At 41.7% G+C, this 21,071-nt stretch overlaps 2 protein-coding genes across 2 annotated transcripts in view; one reads left to right on the top strand and one right to left on the bottom strand.

Moving 5' to 3' along the window:
- syn3 (synapsin III) overlaps positions 1 to 21,071 on the bottom strand; it is a 131,534-nt gene that overhangs the window by 48,913 nt on the left and 61,550 nt on the right. The window lies entirely within an intron of this gene.
- Positions 210 to 21,044, top strand: LOC146555911 (metalloproteinase inhibitor 3). The gene is made up of 6 exons (XM_085251705.1): positions 210 to 263; positions 2,368 to 2,847; positions 12,590 to 12,672; positions 14,337 to 14,448; positions 16,638 to 16,759; positions 18,696 to 21,044. The coding sequence occupies exons 2-6, from the start codon at positions 2,508 to 2,510 to the stop codon at positions 18,891 to 18,893; spliced, it is 855 nt and encodes a 284-aa protein (XP_085107831.1). The 5' UTR covers positions 210 to 263; positions 2,368 to 2,507; the 3' UTR covers positions 18,894 to 21,044.

Genomic DNA, 21,071 nt, shown 5'->3' with positions numbered 1-21,071 from the left:
TGTAGGTTTTAGGTGTGTCCTTGATCCAACACAGCTGATTTAAATGGCTAAATGACCTCCTCAACATGTCTTGAATTCTAGAGAAGCCTGGTAATGAATGACTCATTTAGTTCAGGTGTGTTGACCCAGGTTGAAATCTAAAACCTGCAGGACACCGGCCCTTGAGGCCTGGAGTTCCTGACTTAGGACTACCATTTCCTGGATGACAGAGAACCTACAAACTCGAGGGACTTGAGAAGAAGAAAAAGAAAGAAAAGAAAATGGTCAGTCCTCAGCCTCTCATAGTATGGCACAACTGGCTCTGAGCTGACAATCACTTCTGACAACTTTAAGGACAATTTATATTTTAAAGCAGTCTATGCCAATAATCACCATATTAGGTTTGTGCATTCTTTGGCCCTGATTCATGTTGTTATCTTATACAATATGTTAGAAATGCAGAGCTGTTCCACTGCTATGAAGTCATATGTCATTTGGCCCAAGTGAATCACTCCTTTCTGCAGCCGGCCTTAACTTCCTGCTAGTCTGGACCTTCCCGTTTTCATCGCCAAAGCCACAAATGACACATGCAGATTCACTGCTTCAGTAGGGGATGCCAATAAATTTGGCTTGGATTTGAGGTCGGAGACTGAACTAACAGTACTAACAGCATGGGCATTTTCTGTGCTTGAATACAATTACGCAGCTGACGTGTTTTCAATAATGTGTGCTGGAAATGTAGCTGCTGTTGACCATCGGATGAGGCTGTACCTCTGATAACACACTGTGAAAATGAATTTCCGCAGATGGTTAATGTCCTGCTGGCTGAAATGCGTTGACGCGTTACACCTGAATGTACCGCTGAACAAACACTGACTTCTTTTGATGAGTTCTTGATGCGAGTCATGGGTGAGGGATAAAACAAAGTCCTGAGGTGCCTGTGCAGTATTTCAGCCTGTTAGTATTTCTGAGTGTGACACATTAACAAAAGCATCCATTAAGTGGCCTTTAAATGACTGAATTTTCTCAAAGTTGGCATATGCTTTTCCAAGAACAAGCAATCTCTCTGCAGTAAAATCAATGGATGCTGCCAACAACTTCTCAACTTTTTGATCTACATGATGTCAAAAAGATGGGATGTCCTTAATGTAGCAGTTACACAAGGCCCGCCCCCACTGGCTGTTCAAACCTTCAGTTTGCCAGGGGCAGGCAATCAGAAGTAAGCTGGCTTAAAGAGGTGCTAAAACAGCATTTAAAGAGTTTAGAGTTGTGCAAATTTACTCTAACAGAATCCAAGAAACGAGCATAATGGGACCACATGTACAAGGCAAACAGTCAGCTTTAAATTTTATGATTAAAAGTTTAAAACTGAAATTTCACATGCTTATCAGTACCCTGCTAATTACAAAATTAAGCCTTGGTGTGCCTGCGATGTCTCTTTAAAGCGTGATAACCATTAATGAAGGCCCATCTAGGGTCAGAGTTCCCCGACATGATTATTTGTGCCGCGCTTATGTAACCACGAGCAGCGTGAACACTTAACATAGCTCGCTCAGTCTCTCAGCAGATAAGCCCCGGTGGCGACAGAGCAGCGGATCTGTGAAGCAGTCAGGAGGGAGAGGAAAGAGGCTTTAACTGGCTAATATAACTGAATGTGCCTAACAGGTGGCTTGAGTAAAGCCTTTGCAAAACAAAGTGAAGCTATCCACAGGTCCACATGAATCTTCAAGCACAGTGATGATCAACCTTAAAGAGGGAGAGAAAAAAGAAGAGAGTGGCTTTCTCTGCCCTCACATCTGTTGATTTTACTGTGCAGAGATGAAGAGTCATCTGGTTGCCTCGGATTGCCGCTGCAGACTGTGTTTGCTATTACTCAGCATTAGTAATTAAAGGGGGCGTCAGAGGGTGGGCAGGATGACTAAGTGAGGCTCCTCGGTGAGAAATGAGCAAAAAGGAAACAAAAGAATAAAGGAGACATTGTTCATTATTTAGTTATTCTTCTTGCAGTCAGAAGGGGGTGAGGAGAGGGGGAGAAAGTATTTCTGGAATTAATCTAGTGAATGAGATTTGATAAACAACTCTTTAAATTCATTAGTTGCTCATTTCTACTTAGAAACTGTTAATTGTTTGTTTTTTTTATGTACCAGTATGACATGTGAGTTCATACTGGCTATCTACATGTCTTTCATTAGTTATTACATAACTAAATCCTGTTTGTAATGAACATGACGCTAGACGACATTTTTACTAGTTGAGCTTCACTTATCTCACCCCACTTTCCCTTCTGTGATCAACATCAAACAGTTGCACGCATATTTTTTTAGCTAACATCTCATTCTCTACTTTATGTTTCTGTATTATTATTGTTGTTGTTTTTATTATATTTAGGTCTGTATGGGAAAATAAGATGAAGAGGGGGAAATGTTCCAGTATGTCATCGTGTCTGCTATTCCTAATAGCGTGTGATTGGCCGCACTGGTTGCGAGCTCTGAAGAGGGAGGGGCGTGAACCTTTCGTCGCGCGCTTATATGTGCGCGTGTGCTCCTCCGCGGGATCAGGGAGAAACGCTCGAGCAGAGAGAAGCGAGCTGTGACAGACGAGCAGCACTACAGACGTGGACGGTACTCGCAGAACCTGCTACATCTACTGACTACTTACTGAAGCAGCAGCCAGCGTGTGGTGGTGATTCAGCGGACTTAGTCGGACAGTTTTATTCCAGAGAGGGAGTGAGAAAGTTTGGAGAAATGCACTCAGTGTACCTGGTCAGCCTGCTGTTTATCTTCAGCACCCTGCATGTTAACCAGCTGACGGAGGGCTGCTCGTGCGCTCTCACGCACCCCCAAGACGCCTTCTGCAACTCCGACATAGGTGGGTAACCCCGATTTTTTTCCCCCCCTCTCATACTCATGAAAATTAGTGTGACTTTATTCTAACCACTGCACGGAGGTCAGATGTTAAAATAAAAGCTTTGCTTGTCACAGGAGCGTGAAAAAACTGGTTCCTTCCAGTCCTTTCTGGGTTTTCGCATGCGGATCTCTCACTGTGAATTGGACATTTTTAATAAACTCTGGTAGTTTTTGGTCAGTGCAGGATGCTGATTAAAGTGAGAGAGCTTAAAATGTCCCAAACTGATGAAGACGCTTGAGGACCTGAGTATAAGAATCACCTGATTCAATTCACCTCGTGGTCCCACCTGTTTAAATCGGAGCGAGTGCAGAGTTCTCCTCCAGCATCTGCCTTGATGATCCTTAGCAGGCTTCCCCACACAGATGATTGAATGTTGTTGCTCTGTGCGTGTCTGTGTGTCAGAAAACTGTTTGACTTTTAATTTACTTCAAATATTCCGCTTTTGCTCGGGACACAAATGTCTGCACATTCTTCCCAAAGCTGTGCTCTGGTGGGAGGATGGGTGGGTGAGGGGGAATGTGCTTTGATTGGTGTGAATTGAAAACAAGACCCACAGTGAGTTTACATGTTTCAAATACTGTTTATTTATCTGCACGCTCTGGTATTTCTGTGTTGAGTGGCTCAGTACCCCCGGCCTCGGGTTGATAAAGCAGCAGTGGAGGGTCGAGGTGTACATGGCTTGTTTTACTGGCCTGGGTGTGCTTTCTCTGACTGCCCAGAATAATATGAATTTAGGATCTGGCTTAGCCTGGAACGCCGGTCCAACCTGACCTCTGTGGTTGGATAACACCAGTAAAGACCCGAGGATCATTTGATCTCTGCTGTAGGGGGAGAGAGGGCTGAAGTGTTTCAGATGGGACAGAAAGGCGGTTTTTATTGCAGACGAGGAGCGCAGACTCGCATTTGGGTTTCTGACTGGAGCCGATATTTTGTTTTAATCTCATTTGACCTGAAAATGTGTGAACCGTCATGAGGCACTCTAAAATCCTTAGCCCGAGCTCAAACAATAATCTCTCAGTTCAGAACACACGCACGCACACGCACACACACACACACACACACACACACACACACACACACACACAGCTACCATGTGTGTAAACCCACGTGTTTGCCCTAACACCTACTGTCAGCTAATTCACATGAACACACTCTGACATCATTGTTAATGATCTTGTACTTGCTACTAGTAACCAGTAGAGGCTGAAAACGATTATAGAGAACATTAGTTACTGATGCCTTAAAATCTTAATGAAACTGGAGACTTCTTCATGTTAAATACACACACCAAATCATAATTTACTGCACAAATGATACCCATTATTCTTAAAGGTGAAGCAGACTTCCTAAAAGTGCCCTTTTGACTACATTTAGATGTCTGCAGCCAAAGCTTTTGTATGAATTAAGCAAAGAAGACATTATTTATTCAACTTTATAATTATAGCTGAGTCTTTGGACATAAGCAGGCTGGCTGGTTCCTCCTTTTTTCATTGTCTTTATGCTAAGTTAAGCTAAGCGAACTAACTTGAAGGTAGTGAACATAAACTGTAGATAAAAGATGGACACAGCTTATTGGTCAGAATTCAATAATACACCTGCAATGCAAAGTGTACCATATTTGATACATGACTTTTTGAGACTTCTACATCATCAGTGTGATTTCATTTTTGAACACACACCCCAACCTGAAACAATTAAATTCACAATATATATTTAAGCAATAAATAGTATAACAAAGCTGTATGTAACAAATATGACACAAACTAAAACTCATATATCCAAATTAATATACAGGTGTATTTGTAATTTTGTTAGATTTTATTTTTTGGCAATTATTTGATGGTTCATACTAGAGATGGACCGATCCGATATTACGTATCGGTATCGGTCCAATACTGACCTAAATTACTGGATCGGATATCGGAGAAAAATAAAAAAATGTAATCCGATCCATTAAATATCACGAAAGCACCTCACAAAACTTGCAACACGCCGTAACTCACCTCAGAACGTTAGCACGTCGGAGCAGTATGCATCACGTGATAGAGCGGCTGTGGCATGCAGGACCTGTCGGTGGTCTGGATAGCATGTGGAGCTTCGCTAGCAACCCGGCATTTCATCTCCGACAAAGTTATCCCGAGAGAAGTAAAGCAAGTGTGTAAGTCCATCTCTGAATGTTTGTAAAGCATTCCTGCTTTAAGCTTAACAAGCGACTGCCTCTCCTGCTGCTACTTCAATGGTGAAACTGCTTAACGATCAGCTGATCGGCTTTTCTGTCGCGAGTCCGTGTCTCTGGTTTGTTTTTGGCCCACTTTGCACCAGAAAGAGGAAACCAGCGGCTGAACAACAGCAGCACGTTTAAGCTTGATCAGCTGTTGTTAGAATGTATTTAATATTACTTTCTACACCAGGATCTTTTTCTACGTAGCTGACGGCTGGTAACTGTGCAGGGGCGGATCTAGCAAAGTTTAGCCAGGGGGGCCGATAGGGCATTAACAGGGAAAAGGGGGCACAAAGACATACTTTTCTTTCTTATTCTCATTTAAAATGTCTAGCTTTTAATAAATAATTATCTGACACCCAAAGTTTTAATTTGATGTAAAATGAATAGAAGTCAATTACTGTATATAGTAACTATTAAGTCTAATATATATACCCTAGTAAGCTATAGTACTTTTTCCTTTGGGAAGGTACCATCTGTGCAGTCTGCAATTTTGTTGAAGAAAGATGTTGAATCTATTTAATATTTCTTGAAAAATAATTGATTTCTGTGCATTTTTTTTTTCACACTGCATCAAATTAAGGTTGATTACGTCGATTAAGCATCATGAGGTGGAGCGTGAGGGGTGGTTCCCTATTTTTTTATTTATTTATTTTTGTTGCTGGGAGTTGGAACCCTATTAGTTAGGTTGCTTAATATTTACACCAAGTACTCTTTAAAATACCAGAATAGGGAGGATGGTGTAGGTTTAAGTTTATTAGATTGATCAGTATTGCTGAACTATGAAACATTTTTTTTTGCATACAGGTATAACAGAATAGCTTTAGTGTAGTTGTTGTTTTAAACTTGAGTATGAACTTATACAAAATGCAGCAAGATATTTAAAAAACAGTTTTGTTGATTAAAAAACACTATATCGGATTCATATCGGTATCGGCAGATATCCAAATTTATGATATCGGTATCGGACATAAAAAAAGTGCTATCGTGCCATCTCTAGTTCATACTTTAAAGGCTTAAGTGCCTTGAACTTGCATTCTCTTCAGCAGCCAGCAGGCGGTGACTCCTCTGACTCTTATAAAGCATCCAACTCTGTAGAGGTGTACTGGGGGGTCTGAGGTCCCCATTAGTCTCAGAGGAGGATTTGGTTTAGGATGAGCCTGGAGGCATTACATCACGTTTCAAAACATCAAGGTAGCAACGCCTAAATTGCTAAGCTTGAAGCTTTAGCGTTGGTTATCTTCAATGTACAGCATGGTATTCATACCGGCACAAAGCTAGTGGTGTCAGCTAACTCTGAAAGTAGATTTTCCCATTGAAATGCTCTGTTAACCTTAACGATTTAGCATATGGATCACCATCAATAAACAATAATAAAGCTCATATTTCCAGAATCCAGCAGCTCTCATAAACCTGCTTTTCTCTCGTCGATTGACATCCTGTTCAGTTCACATATTTTTATTACCCCTTGGCAGCAAGAAAAACGTCACATCGAGGACACGGTGTAACTTTAAAAATGCCATTTCATTTGCAGTTTCCTTTTTCCAGTCTCAGAGTGTCATAATCGCTCCACAAGACTTTGCTTTTCCTAAGGCTTTGCCAGACTTGCCTGTGAAAAGGAGGCTTCTCTTTGCTCAGATTCCGAGGACAGAACCAGCGTGCCTCTGTAGGTGGAAGTCACTTCATTTAGCTCTGACGTGGGCAGCAACTCACAATGATGGTTTGGTGAATCCTCTGCAGCATCTTAGAGGAGGAGGAGGTGGTGCAGGTTTAGCCTGTCATACTTTAGAGGATCCCACTGTTTATAAGGGGAGATAACAGAAACTGTGACATTACAGCCCCAAAATGGCCGTTTTCTCTTTGGTGGGGACTGATCACAGAGCCTGTGGGTGTGTCTTCAGCCAAGTGACCCCGTTTGACAAACGCTCAAGCGATGCCTTTCACAGTCCTTCAGATCTTTTGGATAGCTTGTGGTGTTGGCACCCCATGAGACTTGCAGTGTAGAATCTGGGACTGACTTCAATGGGGGCCAGCGATCAGTTGTGAGCCCCACAAATCCCATTTCCAAGGCCCTGGGCTTAGCTTGGGTTGTGCTTTGAATGCTTGCGGTTTGCTTGCGCACCTCCAGTCCCTCGATGAGAAGCGCTTCAGAAACACTAAAAGGTCACATGCTCACAGGATATTCTGGGTCAAGTGTAGCCTCCCAGCATGTGCAATTACCAAATCATGGACAATTTAACTGTATAACTGGTGTAGAGATCTTTTTATTGTTGTTGTTTTAGGCTGAATGTCTTTTTTTTTCTTTCTGTCAACTCAAACTGAAACCTGCTTTCTTCGCTGGACTCGGAGACGTGGAAAACAACACGGCATAGGGTTGAAATGCTCATTTGACAGGAGAGAAGGGCTGTAATTCTCAACGTCAACATCAAAGCCTGTATCTTCCAAATTTAAGACCATCAGTGGAGTTCAAAGCATTTTCCCTCTTGGTTTCTTGGCCCTGACCCACAATCACCCGCAGGCACTCCACTGGATGAATCACAATTAGGTTAAAGGGGTTGAAAATTAGGTTATTGCAGAATGTCTCCTTTTTACTTGACAAATCTAAAACTGTGACATACAAAAGCATGCATGTGCTGCAGTTTCCTGTCTGTGTTGGACTTTATTCTGTGGTCATGTGATAGAAAGGCCCAAAATGTACTGCCTACTGTTAGAGTTGGCAGAGTTGTAGCTGGTTGTTTTTTGTTGTTTTCTTTTTTTCCCCTGCTACATACCTCACTGGGCAATGACCTGGCTGCTGCCTTATGCAAAGACCTTGTTGGCCTCTACTAGGCAGCTGGGTTAAAGCAGCCCATTCACAAGGAGGAAATGTGCAGCACTTGTTTTTCCAAAGCCCTCCCGAAGCAAGATTAGAGGTCTGGGAGTAAGCTTTGACCATGAAATTCAATATTGCTTCGTAATGCCGCTCATTCCCAAAATGCTTGGAGGTGACAGGAGCAAACTTTTACATGCTTGCGCTGTAAACCGAGTTAGAAGCTGAGGATTAGCGTGATATGCGTTTATGCTCGGTTTGGGATTGGGGATCAGGCCATTGAAAGAAAGGATCCTGCCCCACTGTGGATGTTTGCTATCCATAGAGGAGCTTAGTGAAACAAGCAAAGCATAGTGGGTTTAGAGCGATGCATGGCATTGAGCTTTGTGACCTCATCCTCCTATTAATGAGTTATGTAGCATTCAGGTAAATAGCTACTCCCTTTAGCAGCATCTGCTCTCTCCCCCCACCGGTGAATTATGTAAGCTTGGATCAGATTTTTATACTTTTCCTCAAGTGAGTTAAAATTCGAGGAGATGTCAAAGAGTCTGGATTCCATACAAGCTTGGGATGTTCGTCCCCTGAGCCAGGCGTATCGAATGTCCAGCCCGCCCTTCCCTTCTAATGACCACACAGCCACCCAGAGGTTAACTGTTCCAAAACAAGAGGCCAATACAGGGGCGACGCACAATGGTACAACACTCATACATGAAAACACAATGAAGAATAAACCAAAAAACTGTCATTTATTCAGCTTCAGTATGTTTATTAAAGGTTAGCGAACTTGAAAGAATAGTAACAAGTACTGTTTGATCTGTACTGACCTCTAACTGTCAGTGTTACCAAGATTTACGCAACACTTGCAGTCTAACAGGTAAAAAGGTGAAAGGCAGCTGGTGATTTGAGTGAGTAACAGCAAGTCGGTGAGTGGCAAAGATAAAAAGCAAGAAGAGGAAAATGCAAAGCAGGTGCAAAGGTAGTACGATGCACAGATAACACCCAGTGTTGGGTTGTGACTGCCTTTCCCAGAGCTTTCTCAGCATACTCCCTAATTTAGATACAAGGTTTCATTGTAGAGCACGATGCTGTGTTTTAGATACTTTGGCCAAAGTGTGCAAAAGGGTACCAATTTTAACTCTGGCAACTAGCATTTTTGAGGTCTGCTAGCGTGACGGCAACATTAAAACGAGTAGTTGGTTCAAGGTTCCTGTCGCTCGATCCCGCAGGAGCCTCTAATGAAGGGAAATCAACTTTCTAATTTGGTGAATAAGAAGTTGTATTCACAGGCAGTTAAATGGATTTTCGTTTTCATGCACTGCACTTTGCTTTGTCTGGCATTACCAGCTGTGTGTTGGTATTCACTTAGCTTAAATATTAGCTAGAAGCTTGATGACTGACATTACAGTTGGGTACTTTTTAAGAAGTCTGCTACGTTTGAGCACATTTAAGCCAAATTTAAAGACTGTTAGGTTCTTATATTTGATTTGGCAGAAATCGACCATCATGGTATCAGAGTGATAGGAAAGAAAAATCCCTGTGCTTCATAAGCTTCCCTCCATTTGGCATGTGAGCGAGCGCTGCATGCTCTCTGCGCCAGTGTTTTTCACCTGACATAAAGCTCTGCATTGGGGATTCGGTTTCAGTGTTTATTTTTGAGCGTGGTAGTGTGTCGTCCTGAGAATTCCTCTTCCTCCTACTCGCCTCCTCAAGCTTGGACAACTTTCTGCATACCAAAATCGGCGTCACGCGCCCCGTGCCTTGCTTTCCTCCTCTCCCTCACACATCCACAGACACACTCAAACGACTAGCCTTATTCTTGCCATGCTTGCAGTTTGCCACATTGTACGTAGGCTGGCTAAATGTTTAACTAAATTACACGCTCACCTTAAGACTTAGCATTTGCATCCATGCTTGTGTAATCGCCTGCTTCAGGCAAGAGTGGAGGGGGATTTTTTTTTTTCTTCTTTTTTTTTCAGGTTATTTCCTGTTTACCTCTCTTATGACAAAAAGACTCCCACTGTTGAAAATGTGTGTCAGGTCTTCAGCAGAAGATGAATCCCTGTGCGTCACAAGGAAAGTGTTCTGAGGGGAGGTAGTGGCGGAAGAGGGTGGGGGGTTATAGCCTGTTTTGAATAACAATAGGTTGGTGAACTACTTGAGGTCAACTTTCTTTCCTTTCTGGGCCTAGCCTACTGCTTTTGTTGCGCAAAGAGATTAATTTCTTCTCATGAGGGTGCTTCCAGATCAAAATTTTCTTCATACATATTTTAGTTACACTTGCAGTTGCAGTGACAACCACAGGGAAAGACTCCTCCTCCTCACTCGTCACTGACAGTTCCAATAGCAAGAACACTGCATAAGCCCGGGTTAGGTTTCGCTAACCTAAACTTAACATGACAGACATGGCTATGGTGTAATAGTTAATATATTTACCTCACAAGATGGAGTGAACCTTCAGCCAGGTAATACATGACTGATATTAAAATACATTTTTGTAACAAAACTATTACACGTGTTATTTTACTTGGTTTAGTTCAAAAGTTGTTAAAGCCAAACTTTTTTTTTTTTTCAATCATTATCACTCTTAGCTAGGTTACCTAGCTTCCACTCATTAACCGTAGAAACGATGGCTGTAATTTTGTAAATTATGTTCTTTATTTGAATCTAACTTCAGGTTTTATTGAACCTGGTGATGATCCCCATAAACTAATAAGAAAAGTGTTTTACTAAAATATTAGCTTTGATAAACTAAATGTTTTTATACAAATTATATTTTGCAATCAGATGATCGCCTCCTGCTGGCCATTAAAAAGAATACACATTTAAGGCTGGAAGTGCTGTTGACTTCCTTTTTTAGACCTGGAAGCCAGGCTAGGTTAGCTAGCGTAGTTTGCTAACTTTGAGTCAATCAAAAACACTAAAAGAAGTTTAGAAAGTACCTACTTAGTATACCTGTAGTTTCCAGATGAACCAGGGTAATGTGAGAAATGGGTTTAAATATGTGAGCTGGCAACTCTGCGGTCATTTGCAAATATAACTGCTGAATGCAGAGGAGGTCAATTCGAGGAAATCCTGTCTTTGGTGCGTCACACTTATTATCACAGGCCAATTAGTGGCCTTCGTCTAAAGAAAAACGAAGGGGTCCTATCTGGATGTACTTCAGCTAAATCAGCTGACCTGTGACTCGTCAAACACAAACATTTGTTAGTCCTGAGGGTTGGTTTTGAGGCCGGGGCAGAGAATGAAACTGCGTTTTCGGGTGGCATTTGAAAATAATGGCGGCAGTGTACTGAAATGAGGCAAAAGTATCCAGTTATATCTGCACATTCCTGTGTAATTGTGCTCCTGTGCTGTTGTAATTGCAGCTGCAGACGTCTGTCAGACAGCATTTAGATGCATTTAGCAGAGGTTGATCACATAGCAGCCCTCCTGAGTTCATATAGAGCGAGCTGACAGGTTAATGGATCAAATGCTGTGCACCAAGTTATTGCAAAAGTTCAGAAAGTAGAGGGCAGGCAGGGGCTGGAATCTGGAAGGAGTGACCCATGTTTTTTGTTTTTTTGTTATTTTTATTAATTTATGATTTAATGTGATTTAATCTTTTATTTGGTGACATTAACAGTGACAGTTAACAAAATGCCACCGCTTTCTACTAAAGAAGACTGAAATGAATGAAAAGTAACACAAAATCTGTTTGAGGCTCCTGGATGGCTGCATCGCTCAATTTATTGCTTCAAAATAGGATTTGGTGTGTTGCATAAATAAAGTCTCGGTTCAAATAGGGGACCGTATAACTAAAATAAATCTGTGGTCACCACTTTTGGGTGGCCATGCTGTAATAGCTTCCTATTTGACTTGTAGTTTTATGCCCAATTTCCTTTTGCCTTTTAGCAGGACAGCTAGACAAACAGAAATCCAACAGAAGATGCCACATGCCTCATTTCTTTCTCCCCCCTTTCTGGGGAATGTGAAACCCCAAAGAATCTGGGAAGGAAATTCCACAGGGAGAAGATAACAAACATAGTCAGTGTTAGTTGTGTCTGTGGCTGTTGGGCTTTGGGCAGCAGGTGAACTTCAGAGCGGGACTGAAAGCTCATGCAGGGCCCGCAGCTCGAGGCAGGCGCTGAAGCAGCAGCTCAAATGATCACTCGTTTTGTACACTCCCAGTTCCTGGCCTTTCATAATAAGCCCCCTTACGCCAACACAAGTGAAAGCAAACAAATCAAACTTGCCGCTAAGCATTTTCACCTCGCCAACATTTACATGAGGGTCCTGCACTCTGATAAGATCGTTGTCGAGCTGTACTCCCAAAGATGGGACCCTGTTTTTGTTTAAAGTCACTTTTTCCTAATTATGTGAAGATTTAGTATTCAGATTGTCAAAAGTTAATAACAGTGAACATGAATGTTTTTTTTCCACTCCCACCCTAGAGTAGTTATTTGCAGACATCCATGTCTTTCTAGTTCAGACTCTTTTCCTTCCATTTCTGTATCAAACTCATTCTTTCCTTTAGTGATTTTTCTCTATTGGCTTTCTCAGCAAATGGAAGTAATGCATAAATGGTTAACTGTGGTGCCAACCTGGTCCTGAAACGGCATTTAACAGAAGCAATGTGTTTATTTGCTTGGAAAGTTGTACGCTAAAAGGAATGCACCTGTGTGCTCTCTTCACAGTGATTCGAGCTAAAGTGGTGGGCAAGAAGCTCCTGAGAGATGGACCGTTTGGAACCATGCGCTACACTGTCAAGCAAATGAAGGTGAGAACAAACATCTGCTTAATCCGATGCTGTTTGCCTGAGTTAAATACAAAGCTACAGAAAGCAAAATCCTTTTATGGCAAGTTTCAGTTTAATCCCTGTGTTTGTGCAATAACATGACCAAGAAGAGATTTCCAGGACACCTAGCAAACGACCAAAAGGAACGAAACATCTAATCTTGCTTTTGTTTACATTTCAAAAACAGGATCAAATAACATGTTATACAAATAACAGAGTAGTTTAACAATATCGAAGTTTTGTTTTTTTCCCGCTATAGTATAGCTAACTATACTACAGCGCCATATTTAACTCAAAGTCATATTAGCAACTGACTGGACATTTACAGAAATGGCTGGTTGTTTCCAGTTCTTCTGCTAAACTAAGCCAATCACAAACTATCTAAATATTCTAAAATGGTCTCTATATAAGATTTATATACATTTTTCTTTAGCTCTCATGAACAGAGAAAAAGAATTTTGCTATTATTAGCTAATGATATGTACTAGCTAGTGATGACAAGTTAATCCTGAGCTCCATGAAACCATGACATCTGCTGACATGGGACGTTACCTGTATAGCCTGAAAATATCCACACATACATGTGTATATATGAGGCTTGCCTATCTAGTTTTCTTTTGTCACACTACAGGAAAGAAATATGCTGATTATTATTATTAGTAAAGATTGGCTTTTCCCCCAGTGTTGTCACTTATTTAAGGTTTTTGTTTTTTTTAATCTGAAGTAAATAAATTGTAAAATTTCTGCATCTTTTGCCCTGAAAGCTCATTCTTTACTTCCTCTATATTCTTACATAACGCTGCATATTTCTGACAGATGCTGACATCGGCCTGCTGCTCAGATAGAAGCCAGGCTGGAGGATTAGCAGGCTTTCGGGCATTAGAGCTCAACCAAACTCCTCACTCTGAGTGTAAATATTTCAGTAGAGTCATGCGATGCATCAGTAAAATCCCAGGTTGTAACAAAAACATCAAGTGGCCTGTTGATGGCGAAGCATAGCAGGTGCCACTCTGGGATTATCCTCAGCAATTAGACGTGGCCTTTGAGCCTCTTGGTTTATTTATTTGTATTTCAGTCTGCTGGTTTGTACTGAAAACAGTGCTTTGCTCTAATAACTTACACAATTCCTTTCAAATTTCAACAGATCCTATGAGACTTGAGCCTTTGGCTTTCCCAAAGTGCCACAGTTTCTGGCTTAAGTAACAGTTTGTTCTGCTTTTCTCAGAACGCCGCATCTAAACAGGGATTTCCTGTTGTTCCCAGACAAATAGATTACACTGCCAGGGGAAGAAAAATCCAGAAAGTTCTCAGAGCAAACATTCACTTCGGGCTCTACATGACTGAGCTGAATGGAAGGACTGGATTTTAGCAGTGACCTTGCCAAAACACCATCAAAGTGAAAGCATATTACACAACGTAGCTATGTTATCTATGATTAGGTTGAGGGCAGAGCCAAATACTCCTTCTCCCCTGAGGCGCTCCTTAAGAAATGTCATCTGATAAAGCCAGTGTGCTGTTTCCATTCGTCATTATTTATATGTGGAGGTTGAGGAAGAGATGGAGTGCCATGGTGCAGAAACATTACACTTTCCTATTTTTAAAGAGCATGGGGGTGTAATTCCATGTTTGATTCTCATGTCTTACAGATGTACAAAGGATTTGAAAAAGTCCAGCATGTGCAGCACATTTACACAGACGCCTCGGAGAGTTTGTGCGGTGTGAAGTTTGACATCAACAAATACCAGTACCTGATCACAGGTGAGCCGTGGTTTTGAGCGTTGCTCTGATTGACTGATTTTTACTCAGACTGTTGAAATAATCAACGTTAAGTGTGAGAAACCCTCTCAAAGCGAGGCTATGCAACGTTTACAGAAATCTGTGCTAAGGGAGAAAATGTCACCGTAATCAAATTATATGAAGGAAACTCTAAGCTAAGCTATCCAGCTTTGCTCGATGGCTGTCTGCTCCTCAGAGTCATTTTTAGTGCCGAGTTTAATGTAAGTGGAACAAGCAATGATTAAGTTTTGGTTAAAATTAGTTTTCGGTTAAAAAGCATTCTGGAGTGGCTGCTCCACTCTGTGTGTAGGGGGAGGGGCTCAGAGTCTTCATGAGGAGATTAATTGGTGCATTCCAAAGACTCCTCCCCCGAGTTGAATGTTCACAGCTAAGTGCCAAAGCTTTACCCTGAGTGTAACTGGCACCTAATTCTGACTTAACTCTCAGCCATCAAACATCAAACAGGCCTTTTAAAGGGTATGGAGGTGGGATAAGAGCTGAAAGTTGCTTTTACAAAATATCCTCATTGTGAAGGTCTTTGATTGTCCAAAATAACTGTTTTTATTTGATTTTACTGCCTTTGGCATTTCTGATAAATGGCTTCAGGTAATCATTTGTGATAGCACCAGAGAAAGTTATAACTGACCACTCGCGGTCTGTTTCGTAATAACATAAACTTAGCGACTGCTTGTATGTGACAGTCTCAGAGGACGTGTAACTGTTAGCAACACTCTTTCTCAATATATCCTTTTTTGAGCTTGTGGCATGATTAAATCCAAACTGAATCCATTTTATCACCAAATGGGTGCTGAAAACATTCAGAGGCCTTCCAGCCAGCATCACTGCAAGATACACACACTTCTCCTCCCCAAGGATTTCTTGGTTTGTCCTGTCACACAAAGTTTCCCACTAATTACAACCTACTGTTTGCCACCGTGCAAGGTGGCAAAGGAATGGCCCTCTTAAAACTCATTTCCCTTAGCTTCGCCGTCTAGAAACTGCAGTTTTGTTTTGTTTTTTCCTCTCACACACAACTCGTAATTAGCAGCCAGCAGGAAGCGACTGGCATTTTCCAGCAGAAGCACTTTATGAGTTGCTATTTCTAACAGAGGTGCAGTTTACTTTGGACCCTGCTGTGCTTGGTGTATATAACTGTCGCTAAGTCCCGACCTGTAAATACTCTAACTGCATCGCACAGTGCAAGCCAACGAGCTGGCGTTGCTGGGCAGTGACTGCTATGTTTACCCAGTCCGGGTGCGAGGGGACATCAGTGTCTTTCGCTCCTGCCAGGGCATCTATAGAAAGAACTCCATATAATTAGGATTGTATTAAGAACAATTTAAACACACCGAGGCCTCCAGCGTGAGCTGCAAAAATCTCTTTTGATCAAGCATAAGGGCGCTGACCCCGATTAGTATTTTAGGTGCGTGTCGCACACTCTGCACCATGTAATAAACCCGCAAGCGACTCCAGTAATCCCAGTGCAACGATGCAGGCCGATTGGGAGGTGCACTGGGGGTCGAAGATGCACATATTTGTGAGCTGTCACATTCCCATGAGGTGACAACACTGATGACATCGAAACGTTCCCGAGCACATGCAGTGTGCCATTGTGCACCTGTCTCGGGAGTCCGTAAGGTGCAAATGGTCCAGCACTAAAAATAGATGTCTGCTGACATTTGGATATCCAGAAATAGAGGTGCTGGTTTAATATGGGCTTACTGTATGATATTGTCTTACCATGGGCAAATAAGTTGGACTGGTTGAGTGATGGGACTACAGTATCCTGTGTTATATTGAAACGATTACAAAATAAGTGGCATGCATGCATCGTGACCTGAGTCGGGATTAATGTGTGGGTCTTTACACATTAATCAAGTACAGATGCTTTTATTGGGCGCCAGAGAGAGCAAAGTAAATACGCTCCTTAAGGCCTTGGAAAATATTAAAATTTCTGTGAATTAGGTCGATAATGTCGTTCTGTTGGTTCGTCCAAAGTCGAAGATTCAGTTTGTCATGTGTGTGTCTGGCAAAGAAAAACGCCAAATCCTCACATCTGTTTGCATGACTCCAGAGTCCGTTTTAAAGACTAAGAGGTACTTAAACATCGTTTTATACAGAGGTGAGAACACAATCTAAGAGTGACATCCAAATATCCTGTGCTTCCGCAGGACGAGTCTACGACGGCAAGGTTTACACGGGGCTGTGCAACCTGAACGAGCGGTGGGAGCGCCTCTCGCTGTCGCAGAAGAAAGGCATCAACCATCGCTACCAGCTGGGCTGCAACTGCAGGGTGAGTGTCAACAGGCAACCTTTGTCCCAACAAGGATATGATAGATGAGGAAAGACGAGGCTCAAGAGGAGCTTACTGCTGCTCATTTTTGCAAAGGCAACCAAATGTTATCCTGCTGGATGACCACTTATAAAGTTGATTAATATAACAGGATTTAAACAGTACAGGAGGAAGGATGTGTATACTTAGTTATGGTGGCTCTGTGTGAAGAATCAAATCAATCATTAATTCTACTGCAAGCCATTGAACGGATTATTTTTTATCAAGACTGAAATATGAGCTCCTTTTTAAGTGTCTAATTCCCACTATTATTCATCACGGATGTTTAGCTGGGATAGAAATGGAGAAAAAAACAAGTTTTACTACTGTCACAGGGAATTAAGTAACAGGTCTGGAATCAGCTCAAGCCTCCCATTTCATGTGACTCACACATGTAGCTTGCTGCTGCGCAGCTGCCGAAACGCCTCATAAACATCCTACTGTACAGCGGCGCCGCGGACATCTGCTAACGCGCCGGGCCCCTATCAGTATAAGTGGATTAGCAGGGAGACCTGTTTGTTCCCAATACGGGCCAAAGCAAGTAAACTGTGCTCAGATTGTACGTGGCAGCAGCCCAGAGGCAATCGAAGGAGGCAATCAATCAGCTGAGGCGTCATGGTGATGGCCCTTAAGCGCAAAGCAGACACAGAAATCACTGCACTGTTTTTAAAAAACCAGCTCCTCTGTCCTTCGCATTCCTTCACAAATGAGGACTTACGGCACTGGAGCGCGAAGAAGCATGTCGTGGCAGTTTTATTACTCTCTACAGATCGTTAGAAGCACTCGAACTGAGAAGTTATGTCAGACATCTCTGAGCCACGGAGGATGAACTTTCTTGGCCTGAGTAACAAAAGCAGCCAAAAATGGCAAACGTGGCCTTTAATGTACTAATTGAATTTGCTGCTGAATTCATATCCAGATAAGTGTGACGACTCGGTTAGTTATGTGAATCTTCCTGTCACTTCAGGCTGTATATTCATCTGTGAAGCTGCTTTTTGTGTGAGCACCTGGAGTGGTGACGCACGAAAGGCTAACATCGAACTGAATCCTTGACAAACTACAAAAAACTCTCGCTGCTTCAGGAAGATGTCAACGTTCCGTCGCACAAAGCAGCACGTGCCAGTGTAGACTTACTGGGTTTGAGCTTAGTTATTTAGAGAGCTGCCATTTTTTCCCCCAGTCCCATCAGATCAATAAATCTTCTGCAGTAAATCCCTGAAAGCAAACGCTGAAAGGCAGTAGAGCAAAGATGCATGTTTTGCTTGTTTCACCAAGCATGTATTTCATGTCAAGTGTTTTTTGAAGATCCAAGCTATTTTTCTTAGCACTCATTAAGCTAATTCATAATGAACCATAAATAAACCTAAATACTGTAAATTCAAAGTACTTTAGGATTTGAGAAAACGCAGTCGGTAAATTGTTTAAGTATTCAGGGAACATCTTTCATACTGCCAAAATCTGCTTATTTGTCTTTTTGCTATGCTACCTAGGAAGCCAGATCCAAGCTCAACTAGTGTAACCATTTTCCGCCATTTTTAACCTCTTCTTTCAAAGCTAATAAATGCTAAGCTAATTAGCGCTATGGTATGATATTTAGTTATAATATAAAAAGTAGTGCTGTCAGCGTTAAAATGACGGCGTTAACTTATTAACGTGCTAACCGCGCGAACGCATTGACGCCGTGCAGCCCCACGCACGGGGCCATCCGCGTTAACTTGCTAACGGAGATTTGCCGCGTTAATGTGGTTATGGCGTTAACGTCATTTTAACGAGGTTAACGCTGACAGCACTAATAAAAAGCTGTTATAACTCAGTATCATGTATGTTCTAGCAACATGCCAAATCATGGGATAGTGCTTGTCAGGCTTCATCTCGGGTTTTTCTCCTTTCTCTGTAGATTAAGCCCTGCCACTACCTGCCCTGCTTCGTGACCTCCAAGAACGAGTGCTTATGGACGGACATGCTGTCCCACTTCGGTTATCCCGGCTACCAGTCCCGGCACTACGCCTGCATCCAGCAGAAGGAGGGCTACTGCAGCTGGTACCGAGGCATGACCACCCGTGATAAAACCACCATCAATGCCACTGACCCCTGAACACAAACGCCCTCTGACTGAAACTCGCTGCCGCCTCCCAAACTCCGTCCCATCCCTGGTCACGTTTAGAGTATTACAGGACTGTTCGAGCTCACCTGCCTGGGTGATGTCCCCCTTTTTAAAGGAAAAAAAAGAGCAAATCTATTACAGTGCCTGTTTGTAGCACTTCTGATAGAAAATAATACCCCCCACCCTCCCTTTATTTGTACAGCTTGTCCTGTGGCTCCTTTTTCCTTGTACTACAAACTCCGTCCTTTGCACCAAGTTGACATCGGTGACAAAGACAGAAAGGGCCAATAAAAAGTGTAAGACCTCGCTCAACCTACTGAGAGCTTCTGAAAAGATTTAATCATAAGTATTATTTACAGCATCAGTATCATTGGCTTCAATTAGCAACCTGCAGTTTAGCTAGTAGCTAGTGTCAGGATCATTTGAACGAGGAGAAGTCTCTAAAGCAAAAGCCAGGAGGTGTCAGACGAAGTATACTACGAAGATGATCCTTTGTAAATTTGCTGAGTAAAGCTAGCTTGTTGCTATCAATATACCGAACATGGCCGAAACAGCGCCAACATATTATATATGTTAACGATACACGTCTATTTTGGCTTCAAACCCCTTTGTGAAATGGACAATATTTCACAGTGAAGTATCGGTTATGTTCAGTTTGAACTGTCACACACGTCTTTATAATGGTAGTAAGTCTGCTTCCTGTTTTTAACGCGACTGTTGCGCACTGCTTCACAAAAGTAACACAGTGCCAGCGCGGGGAAGCGCCCGATTTCTTGCAGAGATGGTGATATTTTATTTGTTGCTGTATATAAAATAAGCTACAGAAATCAACTCATCTGAAACCTCTATTACATTTATTTATATGTTTATTGGGTTATACTATGTGGTATATGTGCATAAAAGAAAAACAGGCCAAATAATATCGTGAACTCACTGCAGTGTATTAAATGAAGCACCAGCATCAGCAAATTCAACATTATGGTACTATTATGGTAGTTTGGTTTTTTTGGCTTCATTATAATCCCCCCCACCCCCCCAAGCTGGTACTCGTTACCAATCCGATAAAATTAAAACTATAACAGAGGTTTCAGAGAAGGACATATTTTGTAAGTGTATATTCAATCTTTTTTATTTAACTATTTGAGATGAACATTATATATAAATGAAAGTAACAATATATTGTCACTAAATTCATTCTTGTTCGCCTGTTCCCGTCTGGGGTTTTCTCTTATTTTTACTTCCCTTCATTCCATTCCAATAACGGACACAGACTGGCCTCACAAAGAGGAAGAGCCCATTCGTAATTTATGCTAAGAGAGCGCCAAGCACAGAAACTGTTGGTTTGCTAAAAGAATACTGATATCACTCTGACATGTTTGTGCTAATTATGCATCTATTTTTGGCAGTGATTTAGCCTAGTTTATGGCAGCTTAAAGCAGGATACTGTAAACTGCCTCGCATAGCATAGTAGAGAGGAAGGACAAACTACGGTGGTTTAAAATTCGTTCAAACACTACTGTGTATGTTTCATATGTTGAGATGGTTATGCTAGCTGTGCTATTTCCAGACTATGTGAAGCTAGGCTAACTAGGTTGTGTTTCATTTATGGTCCATTTCTGGTTATCTGTGTCACTTTTTTTTTTTTTTTTTTTTTTTTTTAAATCCCTTTAATTTCTACGAAATTCTATATTTTCTCTTATTTGTTTTTTTTTGGGGGGGGTTTTCGGTTCTGTTTTTTTTTTTTTTTTTTTTTTTTTTTTAAACAGCATTTTGAGCGAAGGTTAGCCGGGAGCTCACTTTTTTTTTTTTTTTTTCTTTTTTTTTTTTATGACTGAATCTTTCAGCAGTATTTAGTTTATCGTTCTTCACCTCCATACATAATGAGCTCTTCCTCCAGCTGTGGCATTTCTGTGTCATTATTTCTGTGGTTCATGTTTATGTAAATATACTATCTGCTTAACACAGAAATCAGTCAAAAGGAAAAAAAATCCAATCAAGGAAGCTGTGTACAGTCTGTGTGTAAACACTGATTTATGAATTATGTGGGTTGGGGATATTTCCTTGTTGGGGTTGTAGAAATGTTTGACTTAATTTCTGTGTTTTATATTTTTATAATAAAGACTTACTGAAAAATGCTCCACAGGAGGTCTTGGGTGATTTTTGTGCACA

Source organism: Mchenga conophoros, linkage group LG17 (assembly GCF_057382185.1).
Source record: "Mchenga conophoros isolate Kocher_MC1m ecotype Shallow Benthic linkage group LG17, M_conophoros_male_GT1.1, whole genome shotgun sequence".
In the NCBI taxonomy this organism is placed as follows: Eukaryota; Metazoa; Chordata; class Actinopteri; order Cichliformes; family Cichlidae; genus Mchenga; species Mchenga conophoros.
Note: the sequence above shows the minus strand (reverse complement) of the source record. Positions and strands in the feature narration are given on the sequence as shown.

What these genes read in the sequence shown, in the direction of transcription:
- LOC146555911 (XM_085251705.1), top strand. Translation starts at nt 2,508, where the DNA reads ATGTGCGCGTGTGCTCCTCCGCGGGATCAGGGAGAAACGCTCGAGCAG. An exon ending in CTTCTGCAACTCCGACATAG is followed by an intron (nt 2,848 to 12,589) that starts GTGGGTAACCCC and finishes CTCTCTTCACAG; the next exon opens with TGATTCGAGCTAAAGTGGTG. An exon ending in AGCTGGGCTGCAACTGCAGG is followed by an intron (nt 16,760 to 18,695) that starts GTGAGTGTCAAC and finishes CTTTCTCTGTAG; the next exon opens with ATTAAGCCCTGCCACTACCT.